We start from the raw sequence: 15,216 nt of genomic DNA, 5'->3' as shown, positions 1-15,216 counted from the left end.
CATGCTTTGAAGTTTTCGGTTTGGCTCGGAGAAACGCGGTTTTTAATATTCATAAAAGGAGAGTCTCGTAATCGACCCTCAAATTATTACTGGCCATTTTCATGTACGTGCGAGCTGGATTTTCTTTTGGGCGATGAAAGCGAATAAAGTCGATCGCGGTGAACACGAACGGACGGAGGTGAAAAAGAAAAACGCGAATGAGTCTCGTCTTCATCATGGAAAGATGGCCAGTATATATCTTTATGGATGGTTTCCAGGGCACGTACACCGTATAACTTTTGGCTAATGTCGGACCCCATTCCATTTTTAGAATATAACATATATCTTTTATCTGAATTTTTTCCTTTTTAAAGAGAGAAAATGCCATTCTCATTGGTTCCAGTTTCGGTATCCACCCTGACGTTTTTATTTATGGGTGGTATATACTGACGTCAAGTTTCTTGCCGTATCGGTCGATATTCGTTAATGTTTTTTTGTTTTTTGTTTTTTGTTTTTTGTTTTAACGTCACTAATCTGGGTGGTAGGCGACTACAGGGCGTTTCGTCCTGTCACATCCGATGATAAGGGGTGCACGATATCGTTAAGAGTTGTATTATTTCCCGAAAAAGTTTCTCATTAGGACCTGAACTGCGGGTTTTCTTCCTGAAAATTTCCAGTTTGCCTCCTGCAGTGATGCTGAGTCTCTCCACCATCAACCAGCCGGCGCAATGAAAAAATTCGCTGTACATCAAATTGAAACGTCTTGGCAACTCGGCTCCCCTGCGGACTTGGTAATGAGGAGGGAAGAATCAGAAAGGGAGACGGGACACGTTTATTTTTGAACGACTAATTATTTTAATGATTGAAATTCATGTTATTTTGTATTTTCTTTGCCAAGTTTCCAGGAGTTCTGACGTCAAAGCCGGGCTGCGCTCCTCCCATTGTCGCACGGAATATTTGGCGTGGCTTCCCTTTAGCTCTGACAATGGAGCTGAAGCGGCTTTGTGTATCAAGTGTGTTTTATTTTCATCTTCGGAGAGGGTTCCATTTGTTTGGAAGGTATTTCCGTCGCTGACACGTGGATCAACTTGGAACCATTCCGACTGGGAGTTGCGGCAGGGAAGGAAACAGTCTGTCGCTGGGTGTTTCAAATATAACAGGTGAGATTTTTCTAGTCACGTACGACTTGTTTAACCATAAAGTAAGGAATTCAAAACGAGATAATCGAAATGCAAGACTTGTTTGTTTTTGTACAGTCATCGTGCCGAACGCTCAGAGGCGTGTCGAGCTGGCGTGTTGAGGCAAGGCCAATTCACAAGGACACGGACAATTTCTGTAGTCCACAGTTTGTCAAATGGTCGGCCAATCAAGTTTAATAGGTTATCGAATCAAGAATTTTGTATTTTAAGGCTGTGTAAATAAATGAGTGTGAGGATTGTGTGGGTAAGCCCTTAGCAGCAGATAGGCAACAGGCTCGACACGAGTAATATAAAACTGTAGCAATAAAAGCGCTCCCAGACAAATAAGTCGAGCCCATAAATTCTCATTTCCTTGGACGTCCAAAATGATTAAAAATTGTGATGGTATAATAAATGCGATTCAGCACAAGCACACACAAAAAAAAAAATAGAAAAACGTCTGAGATTGGCTTGAGGCGAAAAAGGTATCTGGTAACACGTCATGCTTTCCCGCCCGGTCTCCTTCGATTCCTAATAAAGCTGGCCAGCGCTGCCATTCGGTTTAGACGATGGCCTCATGTCCGCGTATCGGTTGGAACGATGCCAAATGACTGAAACGTTTCCCAGCCAGACGACTACGCCACTCTCCGTAAACACAAACGCGGTCCAATTTTTTTTTCCTGTTTCTTTTCGGATTCTGCAGTGTATACACAATAAAGTCTGGTCTGCTGACGCCTTTCACTCACACTCTGCTGTACAACTTCCCAGGTTGTTCCACTAAACTCCTCCTGATTTCCACGAGAGCGCTCAAAGCTGTCTGACGTACGGTCGCGTTCCTGCCTTTCCAAAACATGTGAGCCTTCTTTGATTTCTTTTTCTTCCTTATTATACCTGCTTCGTGTATTACTTACTTTTCCATTTGTTTGGGCCCGCCGGTACACGCAACTAGATTTTTTTTTTTTCTAAGGAACAGAATGAAAGCCCCCAGAAGGGTTTTGCTAATCGAAGTTGAGGCGAATGTTTTATTCCCTTGAAACCTTTTCCCCCACCCAAACCCAGAAAGGCTTTGTGCAGCGTGTTGTTTGCTCTACATAGTGCATATCGATCCCGTGGAGTTTGTTACTCAAGTTACTCACTGTGCTGAGCGGGAAGACTTTGGACAGAGGCAATTTGCATCGCTTTTTTTTTTTGCTATCTGTGTAAATTGTTAATTGTAGTCTCTGTTAACTCGATTGATCGTGAATGATGTATTCATTTGCAGTTCAAGAGATGAACGTGTTCTAATAAAGGCGAGAGATTTCCGGGTACCGTATAAGTCACTCACGGCCATTTATAGCTCGAGTTATTCCATTCTAGAGAAAAGGGTGCGTGTATGGCACGCCGAAACCGACACAAAAAAAAAATGTTTAAAAAAAAAAAAAAAAAGAATCGACTAGCGCCATCTAGCGGCCAAAAAAACAACTACGTGCAAATTTAGCGCTCTTCACACAATTCACTCTGTGTAATCACTATCTGAGTATCTGTAACACCTTTATTGGTGATTGTTTCACATTTCATACGTGTCTTGCTTGTCGTACAAAATTTCTTTTAATCCAGCTTCTTGAAAAACAATCTAGATACGAATCAAGATTTAAGAAATTAAATCCTGGCATTCAGGTAACTGGGAACTGGGCCGTCTGGAACGGGAACAAGGAGGTCTTCATCGATTGCTCAACCTCACGCTTCGTTATTGAATCTGAGCCCTGATAGCCAGATATATTACGATGGCCATTCGTCCCTTGCCAGATCGGTTCTGTAATATGAACAGAATGAACAGAAGGACGGTCTTTTATCAAGTGCAATCGCGCGTGTCGTTATTTACTTAAAACACGACTTGTGTTTGTGATTAACTTTACAATCTAAACTTTTGAACTCATAAACGTTATTTAGATGTCACCCTTATTTGCTTTCTACGTTCGTGACAGCCAGAACTCACACAAAAAATGCTACTCCAGTCTGTTGGAACGATCAATTTTCTACTTTTTAGACCAAGTAAATTACAGAGTAGCTTAGTTTACCGACGCATGATGATGGGCCCCAAGAAATGTGAGGATGCATATCACGTTATTCTCTCAAGTTTAAATTATTAAGCGCTATCTGACTCAGACAAGCTGTCTTCTAGTCTAGCCATACTGAACTGTCGTCATTAATTGGCACAGGCTAATCTTTCGGCATCGCAATCTTTCCAGCATCGTGAACTTTACGGGGCTTATTTTGTTACGAATGGAGCTGACTTTCAACATCCGCAACAACAAATTTATTGGAACCATCCAACGCTTACTACTTAATTAGTCGTCTATCAATTTAGCGCCACGTAACTATTGGCTAACCCTAATGCCTGTTGTAGGTTTCTTCTTCTTTAACTTCGTAATAGGATTGGTAAGGTGACACTAAACACTACCTAGGAGCCTACATTATTTATTTACCTAAAAGATTTTGTAATTCCTCCCGGGTAATCTGCTTAACCATTTTACTTCACTTATATAGCTGAAAAAGAAATTTTGTACGACAAGCAAGACACGTATGAAATGTGAAACAATCACCAATAAAGGTGTTACAGATACTCAGATAGTGATTACACAGAGTGAATTGTGTGAAGAGCGCTAAATTTGCACGTAGTTGTTTTTTTGGCCGCTAGATGGCGCTAGTCGATTTTTTTTTTTTTTTTTTTTGAAACATTTTTTTTTTGTGTCGGTTTCGGCGTGCCATATGCGTGGGCATGCGTGTCCTTGTATTTTACTTTATCTTTTCATCCATGCGCCACCTATGATCAGCTTTCGTTATTGATTATTGAATTGATATTGGAAATAGTAGTAGTAGGGAAAAAATAGTAGGGCGTAGCGCGTAGGGTAGGGGTACGGGAATTCATTGATTAACTGTATCAGCCGTGTTTTTTTTGTTTTTTTTTTGTTTAAAAAAAAATTTAAAATATTATCATTTTTGTTTTCTTATTGCAGAAGAAATGGCTCTTCCTTACGGTTTACCGCAGCGGTGTCTTCAAGCTGTGGCTGCGTGCTGGTTGATTAGCTACGTACTTAGTTTCGTCACTGGAGGCTGCAGTTTGGTTCTTTTCACCTATTTGGCCGTTGTGGCCCTACCAGCTGTTGCCATCTACTCTTTTATGAATGTAAGTTTGGAGTATATACTGAGTTCAATTCACATGCAATTTCAAATTAAACAACAATTTATTTTTTAGGTGGATCCTGGTACTAAAGCTGTTCTGGTAACTGGGTGCGACTCTGGATTCGGACATGCCTTGGCATTGCATCTCCATGATTTGGGTAAGTTCTCAATTGATGCCATTCCAACACGGAACATGTTAATGATGACAAGTTTACTTTTATTTTAGGTTTCGTTGTATTCGCTGGCTGTCTAATGAAAGATAAGGGCGCGGATTCTGTTAAGCAACTCGATGATGCCGGAAAGAACACGGGTCGTTTGATTACTGTGCAAATGAACGTTACTTCCGACGCTGAAGTCGCGGCTGCCGTTGAAACTGTTAGGGCTAACCTTCCTCCTTCCATCAAAGTCGGTCATTTTGTTTTTCAACGTGATTATTAGCCACTAACGGGAATTTTTATATTTGGGATGCAGGGTCTGTGGGCAGTTGTCAACAATGCTGGATTCTCCACTTTTGGCGAGATGGAATGGGTTCCCATCAACGTTTACGAAATGGTATTCTACAAAAGACATATGCATTGTAAACAATTGTCTCATTTCCTGATTCATCGATTAGGTGGCTTCCATTAATTTGTTCGGCTTGATCCGAGTCACCAAAGGCTTTCTTCCACTTATTCGTGAAGCTCAAGGCCGTGTTGTCAACGTCGCTTCCATGCTAGGTATAGATAAGAGAATGTAGGAATAATAAAAAATCATTCAACATTTCCTTCAATAAAATCTATTTTAGGACGTACCGGAGCCTATGGGCGCTCTCCTTACTGCGCCACCAAATTTGGCGTAGAAGCCGTCTCTGATTGCCTTCGTATGGAAATGAAAAAGTTTAATGTTGATGTTAGTGAAAATATTTTTTTTTTCCTATTGGAAACACAATCTCAAGTCATTTCTTTTTTGTCAATAATGCAGGTGGCTGTGATTGAACCAGGAAATTTCATTGCTGGTACCTCTTTGTACAATGCTGATGTTGTCAAAGCTCAGTCCAAGAAAATGTGGGATGGCATGGTAAGAATCACTACGGAAATCGACCACAGTTTTGTTTTCCAGAATCCTTCATGTGGTTAATTTCTGCGATTTTTAAATGTAGACTGACGAAATCCGCAACGCTTACGGCCAGGAATATTTCGACCAGAAGACCGAACTCATGCTTTCCTACACCACTGCAGGAGTAAGATCATGTAAGACCCTCGTTGCAATTTGTTACTAATTATTCTTCTCTGGCTGTGAATAGGTATCAGACATTTCTCCAGTTGTGAATGCTATGACAGACGCTGTGATTCGCGTTTACCCTCGCTGTCGCTATCAGCCAATGGCGCTGTACGAGCTTTTCAAAATCTCCGTGGCAACTCACCTTCCCGAATACGTATATGATGCTATGTTTCTCTAGATCCTTTGTCAGTGTTTATCTACATACACTTGGACGGGATCACAAAAGTTTAAAAAATGCCAATACAAATATTGTCAATAAATGACAGCAGATATCGTATAGTGGTAGTTGGATTTTACCCTCATCTAATTGGTATTTGGTAACATAATAATTTAATTTTTAGCTCATACAGCAATTTGTTTAATATTTAGTAAGTTAAAAAAAAACTCTTGGTTGTCCTCTTGCACGTTAGAAGTTAGTTAGGAAATTTAAAAAGAATGTACACTGCTTAGTAATTGACTTTACATCAGCTCTTACTTATTAGTTATTACATCGCCAAAAGCTGAAACCTCTCGATTCTCTTGTATCGCTCACTAATCGTTGAAATTTGAACATCATCATGGTAAATTATTCGAATTTCAAAAATACAAATGTAGACATTGCCAGATGTCGCGAAAGAAATGAGGTGTATTGTAAACCAGTAAACGTGATGGATTTTTATCTTTAATTAAATTTTCCTCATCTACAAATCTTGATTTGTAGAGAGGAAGAGCGCCGATTTGAACAAACCAAACTATATCTTAGCCTTGTTTACATTTTGATTAATATTCTCTCTTTAGGTCGACCTGTTCTGAATGTTTTGAAATCTGTTGAATGAATTTAAAAAAAAATTCATTTGGATTTGCGGAAAAGTAAGGAATTCAAACGCATTTTAACCACAATTTACGGATGAAAAAGAAGTCCTTCGGGAACCTCTCCAAGGAGCCTCGGCGTATTGGTAGAATCCGTTCCGTCCAGTCGTCCGTGGATGCTAATAAGGGCTCTTGTCAATAGGTGGCTAAATATTTCAGTGTGTTTAGGGATTTAACTATTGTTGTGTTGGTAGTTTTAGAGGGAAGGAGGGGGGGGGGGTCATCAAATTGTCTACATCAGCAGACGACATTCTGTCCAACATTTCTTTATTTTCGAGACGCTGTCCGAGAAGGTTACCTTAGCCATTGGCTCATAGCGGGGCACTCTCTTTCCGGACGTTTTTCGTCAACGGTAATTCCTGTTTTATTCTCTAAGGTTATTGAATTTAAATTTTGTGTGTGCCGTCTGGTTAATTTACGGGTTACGTGTTAAAGACTTCGTTTCTTAATTGAGTTTTTATTTTTTATTAACATCCTGGTGAAGTATCTGAGCTTCTTCATTGCATTACGTGCACGTGATCGCTGCCTTGTCATGAAGAGGGTCTCCACTAATTTGCAAGACAATTGAGATGAATAGAGGAAATTTGAAAAGGTAATTACATACTTGTATTGATGTAAGCTAAATCGAGAAGGCAATCAATTAGCATTATTAGCATTTTGTTCTTGATGCCGAAGACAAGTGATCTTATTTCGGGTTTCCATGTAAGACAGCTTATGTGAAAATTTTTTTTTTGGTATGAAATGAATCACAAGACAGGGTTAGAATTTTGCCTAAATTTAATTCTACATATGTGTGCTATTTGTGTGTTTGCTTAGAATTGACTAGGGTTGTACATTGAAATAGATTTGACAAGTAAGTTTTGCTTCTAAATAAGACAACAAATGTCTTTATCAACTAGAAATTTCTTTTTTTCTTCTATTATTCGATAATTGGTTTATTAATTTCTTTTTGTTTTGTAGGGTTCCTTGTTCATTTTGAGCTGTTAATGGTGTCGAGTGTGCAGTGGTTTTGCAGTCATTCAGTCGAGAGATGCCCTGAGATGGATGATCAACTGCTGAGACTATTCTCATATCATCATCTTTTGCAATGGAGATCCTGTCCGAGAAGGTATAGCTTGGCTGTTGCAGGCAACTTTCTCTCTTGACATTGTTAGTCTTATAAATGGTAATAATTCCTGTCTTTATTCCTTAGGTTATTAAATTTAAATATTAGGTTTGGTCAACTTACAGGGATCATGGGTTTTAACTTATACTTGCATGGTAAACTTCTAATGGTCCTTTTTTTAATGGTTAAATTTCTAATGGTTCATTTATGGTAATTTTTCTTTCATCTAATGGTTTAATTTTTAATGGTTCTTTAATGGCAATTTTTCATGAGGTCTGCTGTACATTTTCGCCAAAATGTCGTCTCATGGTTCATTTTCGTTTCTTCACGTTCAGAAATACTTGAGAATAGTTAAAGCAATAATGTTGATAACTTTGAAATGTGAAGACTTTGTTTCTAAATTAGAATTCTATGACTTTGTTTCTGAAATTGATTGAGTTTTTATTTTTCTATTAACACCCTGTTGGAGTCTAAAAGCTTCTTTATTGCGTTACGTGAACGTGATCGCTGCCGTTTAACAGGGATTCTCTAATAGGGTCACTATGACATTTTAAGACAACATTGTGATGGAAATAGGAAATCTAAATGAAATAGCAACAATGCAAGTACTCGTGAAAAAAAAATTTAAGCAAAATGCTAACCCTTAATTTAAGTATGTGTGCTATCCATGCTTGTTTTTAGTTTAGAATTAAGTTCTTGATTCAAATGACATGGTAACTGCTATGACAATCCTGCTTATAAATAAGAAGATCTTAATCAGCAGATAGAGATTTTTCAATTTTTTTGACTAAGCAGAACAGAAATTGAAAAAAAAAATCTTCATTCTTAAAAAGCTTATTAAAATGAAATTGTCGTGATGTGATGATCTTAGGCCATGTTCTTTATATTTTTCTCTAGTTAAATCATGTAAATCTCAAATGTATAATTGCCTTAACTGATAAGTATATCAACTATTTATTTTACAATTGTAATATAAAGTTAAACTTGAATTTTTTGTTTTACTTTGAAGATTTAGGTTTCCATGTTCAGTTTGATGAGTTGTCTTGTTGTGGCTGTTTGGTGTGCAGTGATTTTCCAGGAGAGATGCGTTAAAAATGTGCTTGTGCAGACTTGCACGCAATGGTAAATGAATTTTATTAACTTAACGGAGAAGATAATTGTTTTGTTGTAGTTGTGGCTTTAGAGTTTTTTTTTTTTTCGGGATAAAGCGGCTTATGTTGGCAAGATGGCAATCACATGCCACTTAGCCTGACGCCATCTTCTATTGACACTCATTTATATTGTTCGTGATCAACGCGGTCAACTTCGACATTATTCTTCTTCACAAATATCTCACAGGTAATTAATTTCTGTTCATTAGGGTTTCTGAATGTACAAATGACTAAGATGCCTTTGTTTAAATGTTAAAGATTTAGAAAAGTATTGATAGAAAGCATTTGTCAATCTGTTGTGCCTGTGATACATTTCTGTCCTTTGTCACAGTCTTATCTCAGTAGATTTTGTTTGTCTCTCTGCTTGGGGTTGTTAAGTAATACGAGTTATGTAGATAATTAAATTTTGTTATGTAGTTGGCCTTTGATAGTAATTAAGTGTTTTTTTTTTTCATGTAGGATTAATGGCTTGGTGAGGCTGAGCTTTTTCTTGGCAGTGGAATGTCTACATGGACATGTGGTGAGCTGTTGGATGATGACCAATTTTGACCATGTGCTGGTGTGGGGAAGTGCTGCATGCTGTCTGTGGTGTTAGTTTGAATTTTTTCATTGCCTGAACTACTAAGTGTTTGCGTCATTCATTTTATATTTGTTGGCTGAAGTTAAACTTGCAATTTTGTTTTGCTTTGTAAATTTTTTCATTGGAATTTTTTTCCCATTTCAAAGTGTCATTCTGTTCATTGATGTTCTTTTGCTCTGCAGGTTTCCATCGTCAGTTAAATTTAGGAGCTAATTATGGTGTTGGTCTTTGGTGTGCAGTTCATGTTCAGGTAAAAGATTCCTTTTCTATCTATTGATGAATTTTGAGAAAATGGAAAAGTCTGAGCTTCCTTGCTGTCATGCAGGTGGTTTTGTTGCAGCCAGCTGGTGAAAGCGAGTTCCAGTCGAGTTGAGCTGGAGCTTATTGAAGCAGTCAACAATGCTGGTGTTATTCTGAAGTGTAATATCAATGAAGACATCTTGAAATGGTATTTTGATTGTGATATTGGGTTGTAACTGGGGAAGTTTCATAAGTCTAATTAAAATATTATAGTGGGTTAAGAGTTTTTCTGAAAAGATGGTTGCTTGCTCAACTAGCTTTTGCTGAATTGTAACTTCCTTTGATTTTACTAGAACATTGTATTCCCTTTTCCAAAACTTCTGATGTGACCTTTTCTTTGATTTTCAACATTTGTTGCTGCTCTGACTGGATTTATTTTAAATTTAAACTTAACCCAACTTTTCTCCTGTCTTCCATTACATTATTTTTTTTTTACAGCTGGTACAGGTTTAAATTTTAATTAATGACTTTTCTTTTTTCCAACAGGACTTGTCAATCTGCTGAATGCAGTTTATGCTGTTTTTGTTATCAAGAAGTGGAGAAGTAAGACTTGAAGCAAAGCTGCAAGAAAAAGAAATGGTAATTTGACTGAGATATTATTTGTCACTTGGGAAGTGTAGTTTTTTATTGAAAAGACGTCTTCTGTCAAAATATCAATTCCAAATTGATGCAGGAAATTGGTGATGGTTCCTTGCTTTATAGGCAGACTCTTGTCTATTTTATTAAGAAAAAGTTAAAAGAGAAATGCATGGTTTGCTGTCTACCTAGTAAATAATAATATTCCTGTTTCTTCTCATAGGATTTGGTGTAAATGTGCAGTCGTTTTGCAGTCTGACTCCTGTTCAAGCTGTTGTTATCCTGAATTGTGCTGGAGTCTTGGAAATAGCTGATCCTGAAGTTGTGATGCTGGTGTTATACTGGAGAAGCTGATGGTGGTGTTATCAAGTTACTGTGCCATTGCAATTTGGGTGGATAAAGAATTATGTCCATGCAGTATATGATTGTAGTAACCTTAAGCTATTTTGTTATCCAATATGGCATGTTACATCTTGAAAGTTTAAACAGCAGTTGTGCTTCCTGATATTATCCTAAATCATATATTTTAAATAATGGTGTGTCAAAGTCAACTTGCAATATTTCGATGTGCGTTGGAAATTTATACTTGATATTTTTTCACAATTATATGTGAAATGTTATAATAAATAAAACACAACCAATTTTATGAAACAAAATAATTTATTAACAAAATGAAATGAGAAAATTATTTTAAAATAATACAAATAAAAATTTGCAATTTAATTTGTTGAATTAAGTTAATTAAATAAAATCAAATTCATTAAATAACATTTAATTTAAATAAATTAAGTTAATATAATTAAACTTAATTAAATTAATCAAGTTAATTGAATCAATTAATAAATTTTTTAGCCAAAATGATTGAAATTTAATAAACAAAGCGTCCGGTACAAGACAAATGTTGTTTTGTGCAAATTTTAAAGCAATTTATACCCAAATAAAACAAACTCCTTTTGTCTCATTTGGGTGATAAACTGCTTTTGAAACTCGCACATACAGTCAATAAAGACAGGGAGAGGAACAGTTATTACGAGAGCGATTGGCCGATTAACCCTAGTAGACTTCCGGCTTAGACATCTGACAACCATCAGTCTTGAATTTCAGCTTTTTCTTATAAGTTTTCACCAATGGATGAAGTCCATGATAAGTAGTGAAGGAGTTACCCTGTTGGCAGAATGAACATTTATTAGGATGACAATAATTTTAAACTAGATTTGAGTGACAGAAAGCAATACCTCAAATCAAGAGGGCCTGTTTAAGGAAGTAAAAAGGGATATTCAAGGGTAGCAGCCAACGGGTTACCAAACAAAGGAGCTTGTTGACTGTAATATTGTCCTTTTTCTTCAAAGACTTCTCATAAAGTCTGTCATGCAAAATTAGAAACCTAAGAAATAAAACATTAAATTAAAATTTGTGTCATCAATGTGCTATTAGATAGACGTCAGTGCAGAACAATACTTTAAATACATATTAGACTGCAACAAAGAAAGTTTGGTGACATGACAAGTAAACTTACACACTAAAATAAAAAAATACCAATCAGTTATCCAAGGTTCTCTAGAAGATGGCCATGCTGGGGTTGGTGATCTAGCAAGTCTAAAAGAATCAGTCGATAATTATGATGAATCCTAATAAAAAATGAGAGCAATATATAGTTCAGCAATATACTTGATTAAGCTAGTGTTGGCTGTGTTACCTCTGTCATTTGGATGACACATTCAGTGGGATCCCAGGATTTACAACACAATAGTTGACAGTAGGCTGCATGCCCCTTTCACATTTTCTCCTGGAAATGAATGAGAAATATTAAGGTTATTAAACACATATACGGAAAAGAACACATGCCCAACAAATTGCACACAAAATATATCCAATTTACCAAAGAATTCATTGGTAATTTGTGAAGAAAATAGCTGTAGCTGAACTGTTGACAACGAGCCGCCATAAGCACATATCAACACAATATTCTTTCACGCCATCTATTTGACACATCCAAAACCCACTATCTAAAGGACCGGCCTTAGATAGTCAAACAAGTCACAAAAGTAATCAAAAAGACCATTTCTGTTTACTTAACTTGGCAAGAAGTCTTAAGAATTGTACAGAGAATAAAGCTCACTTGCTAGTTTAATGCAAATTTTCCGGAAGTAGACCGGAAGTAGACGATAGCGCCTCAACCATAGGGCTGCCGACAAAATAAACCAGATATTCGTGATCTCCATGAAATTTGGGGTCGATTAGATGTGATTTAAACGAAATCCAAAATTTGGCCAAAATCGAGAATTTTCCTGAACTATAGTTCAGGAAAATTCTCAAAGCCGGAAGTACGAAAACGTACAAAAAAAAACATGAACTTTACCACAAATTTGACGAGGATCACGAATATGTGGTTATTTTGTGCGTCGAATGAATATTTAATGAACTACTGACTGAAAAGTAGAAAACCGGAAGTAGAAAAAAAACACATTATTAAAAATCTAACAAGTGAGCTTTGTTGCTGAAACAGAAACTGACAGTTATCACCCAAAATTTTTTTGAAGTAGCATTGAGAAAATTCTTCAGAGATGTGCAAAGTAAGCGTATTTAAACTGAGTGGAAAATGATCAAAAGCTATGCCGTCTAGCGTCAGAAAGAAGAAACGTTCAACAGTAACATGAAAACAATGTCCGATCTAGCTCGTTGACATTCAATTGAAAGAACTGGCAAACAAAGGTAACAAATAACTTTGGTACTCACGTAATATTCTCCATGCAAAATTTCATCAAAAACAAATCCACGCAGCTTCACACATCACAAAAGACGAAATCCCCAAGGTGATATTGAACGCCACTTCAACTTCTACACTGAGGAGAAGGCACTCAAGGTAGATATCCGTTCATGTTGTCTGCAAGTGATTCCAGACGTTTCAGGGCAACAGTGCTGAACAGTGGATTGCTGAAAGGGAAAACACCCAGTTGGTAAGGTAAACCTGCCAGTTATTCAGAATGTGTTTCATTGTGGACACTACTAGGCTACGTAAACTACAAGGCAACAGCAAACATTAAGTCAATCACAAATGATGGTGAAGATGAAAAATCTATTCCACACTACCCTGTCTCACAACAGCAGCATGTTCCTGGCTCATTTGATCCTCACTCTAGGGACTGGGCATCTAATTAAATTAATATTCACCTGTATCACCGTTTAGCTTTATTCTTGTAATTCTACACGTACTTTACCTTACCTGTGATAAAACTTTCTTTTTTCCTGTAGGGTTCAATGGCCATTGATAATTGGAGAGTATTATTGGAATGCAACAGCTTATCTGGCTTCGTCTGGTCCTAAGTTACACCAAACAAAACACATCATAAGTTACTTTAAAAAATCTAAACAAATTTAGATTAGGATATTTGGGTAAGTTATTGGACCGTTTTTAATTAATAGATAACACAACATATAGCTAATGGTTCTTGTTGCTTTCAGACTTAATATTTCAACTTAAATTTCAGCTGAAGTTTTTGTGTGACCTAGGTGCTTGTGACAATAGAAATCAAGGTATCCAATCCAATAATGCAAGCTATGCCTTCCAAAGCAAAATAGTTTCTCTGTCATTTAATTTTTATCATAATACTTCAGGTTAACTTCCCCTGTCAAATCGTGGTAAATCTTCAAGATATTGATGCCTTCCCCAGATCCAATTCTTTGCTGCTATCTCTTCAAAAAACAAGGAACTGAACACTCACCCACTGGGATAATCAGGAGGATGAGGAGGGCCCTGGTTGAATGAGGACTTGGAAGGTGCATGATTTGATGAAAACTTCTAGAGAACCATTAGTCTAACTTGGAAATCTTCTTTGTCTAATTATTCCCTAGCTAAAATGGCTTTGCACCCATATCTCTTCTTCCTTGTCCAGATAACTCCCTGGCACAATCAATCAATGCAGTTACTTTCCTTTCTTGATTGACCTTATGTGTGAGTTTAAACAAATTGACTAGCATTTAGGCATGCAATGAGGAAAAAAGCTACTGGTGAGATTGCAACTGTTGCTCTGTATTTATGAAACATGGTTTTTTACTGAAGATTATTCTATAGGTTTTTTAATATACTGATTTATAATTAAGGTTATGATATGAGTATATAGATGTAATGTTCTGAACGGTAAGAGGGTAATTCAAATAAATAATGACGGCTTTTATTTTCAGAACCTACACTTCAACTAAACAGGGAAGGGGGAACCAAGAAGACTAGAACTTAGAAGAAGATAAATTAAGGGGCTAGCTTACTTCCACTACGCTCCAACAACTGGCAAATCTGGCCGCCAAATGTTCTCTTCAGTTCCCTAGCCAGCAAGCCATTACCATTAATAAAAACAATTCAAAGACCAAATCCATCAGGACTTCGGCTTACTAGGCCAATTTTATGAATGGATCAATTAAACAGATTTTTCATTCAATCTGATTTTTACTCCAGATGTTAAGCCCCAGATTCCAAAGTCTCTAGTGGGTCCTTTATAAGACGAGAAAGTGACATTGCAACAGCTATTTCATTCCTCTCGTAAACTCGCAACACTTCGTTAGCGACTCGCAAGAAAAACCTAAATTTAAGAATTATTAATCACTGAGTTTAAAGCTAGTAGGTTATCAGTAGATAATAAACAAAAATAAGTTAACTTGTGGGTATCTGATCTGGGCACAATCCCGTGGTGAGTGCTGAGTGACTACAGGTGTGTCACAGCGGAAGTGGGTGTGAAGCCATTTAAGCTAGGAAACAATTAGACGTCGCAGAGGAAGTACATGTATAGTGCATCAGAGCCCTACTCATCCTCCTGATTATCCCAGTGGGTGAGTGTCCACCGGTGAGCGTTGGTTAGTGCTGTCAGTTTCCAAACAACTATAATGGTCGTGAGAATCTCGCCCTGAAAGGCAAGAATATTTAGATCAATTTAGATATGAATTTCAAACAATATATAGCAACAGCAAACAATACCTCAAATCTATCAATGTTACATTGTCCTAAATTAGAACTAAGTGGTGGTCACCACTCACCACAACCTCTTGAGTGGCAGCATTATTTTGCTGTTATCTGCAAAGAGAAGA

At 37.1% G+C, this 15,216-nt stretch overlaps 2 protein-coding genes and 3 long non-coding RNA genes across 11 annotated transcripts in view; 3 read left to right on the top strand and 2 right to left on the bottom strand.

The window, feature by feature from the left end:
• LOC124209576 (midasin-like) overlaps nucleotides 1-2,010 on the top strand; it is a 31,291-nt gene extending 29,281 nt beyond the window's left edge. For 2 of the 4 annotated variants that reach the window (XM_046607613.1, XM_046607612.1), the window contains exons 19-21: nucleotides 13-770; nucleotides 878-1,139; nucleotides 1,926-2,010. The gene's annotated coding sequence lies outside the window, so the exon portion shown is untranslated. Of the gene's footprint in view, nucleotides 1-12; nucleotides 771-877; nucleotides 1,181-1,925 lie in introns of all 4 variants that reach the window. The other 2 variants (XM_046607615.1, XM_046607614.1) reach the window with 2 other exon arrangements.
• Nucleotides 1,870-5,856, top strand: LOC124209586 (D-beta-hydroxybutyrate dehydrogenase, mitochondrial-like). Its single transcript, XM_046607636.1, has 10 exons — nucleotides 1,870-2,010; nucleotides 4,154-4,323; nucleotides 4,393-4,477; nucleotides 4,546-4,724; nucleotides 4,791-4,871; nucleotides 4,933-5,035; nucleotides 5,104-5,207; nucleotides 5,280-5,375; nucleotides 5,458-5,538; nucleotides 5,602-5,856. The coding sequence occupies exons 2-10, from the start codon at nucleotides 4,159-4,161 to the stop codon at nucleotides 5,755-5,757; spliced, it is 1,050 nt and encodes a 349-aa protein (XP_046463592.1). The 5' UTR covers nucleotides 1,870-2,010; nucleotides 4,154-4,158; the 3' UTR covers nucleotides 5,758-5,856.
• Nucleotides 5,857-11,075: 5,219 nt separating this feature from the next.
• LOC124209589 lies at nucleotides 11,076-12,256 on the bottom strand. The gene is made up of 5 exons (XR_006880984.1): nucleotides 12,020-12,256; nucleotides 11,837-11,926; nucleotides 11,657-11,768; nucleotides 11,376-11,524; nucleotides 11,076-11,304 (listed from the first exon to the last, which is right to left on the bottom strand). It is a non-coding gene; the product is annotated as an uncharacterized LOC124209589 (long non-coding RNA).
• A 552-nt stretch (nucleotides 12,257-12,808) lies between these two features.
• LOC124209587 lies at nucleotides 12,809-14,523 on the top strand. 4 transcript variants are annotated; one of them, XR_006880981.1, is made up of 6 exons: nucleotides 12,809-12,852; nucleotides 12,922-13,102; nucleotides 13,393-13,533; nucleotides 13,603-13,674; nucleotides 13,756-13,917; nucleotides 14,323-14,523. It is a non-coding gene; the product is annotated as an uncharacterized LOC124209587 (long non-coding RNA). The 4 variants fall into 4 exon arrangements; XR_006880982.1 differs by lacking the exon at nucleotides 14,323-14,523 and adding an exon at nucleotides 13,993-14,245; XR_006880983.1 differs by lacking the exon at nucleotides 14,323-14,523 and having other exon boundaries at nucleotides 12,922-13,097; nucleotides 13,756-14,245.
• On the bottom strand, nucleotides 14,291-15,197 carry LOC124209590. The gene is made up of 2 exons (XR_006880985.1): nucleotides 15,107-15,197; nucleotides 14,291-15,035 (listed from the first exon to the last, which is right to left on the bottom strand). It is a non-coding gene; the product is annotated as an uncharacterized LOC124209590 (long non-coding RNA).
• Nucleotides 15,198-15,216: the final 19 nt, after the last annotated feature.

The sequence above is a fragment of the Daphnia pulex genome, chromosome 12, assembly GCF_021134715.1.
Source record: "Daphnia pulex isolate KAP4 chromosome 12, ASM2113471v1".
Classification (NCBI taxonomy): Eukaryota; Metazoa; Arthropoda; class Branchiopoda; order Diplostraca; family Daphniidae; genus Daphnia; species Daphnia pulex.
This window is presented reverse-complemented; position numbering and strand designations above follow the sequence as displayed.

Excerpts from the sequence above, each read along its gene's own strand:
- LOC124209586 (XM_046607636.1), top strand. The coding sequence starts at position 4,159 with ATGGCTCTTCCTTACGGTTTACCGCAGCGGTGTCTTCAAGCTGTGGCT. Across the intron at positions 4,725-4,790 it reads ACCTTCCTCCTTCCATCAAA|GGTCTGTGGGCAGTTGTCAA; the intron begins GTCGGTCATTTT and ends TTTGGGATGCAG. Across the intron at positions 5,208-5,279 it reads TGAAAAAGTTTAATGTTGAT|GTGGCTGTGATTGAACCAGG; the intron begins GTTAGTGAAAAT and ends TCAATAATGCAG.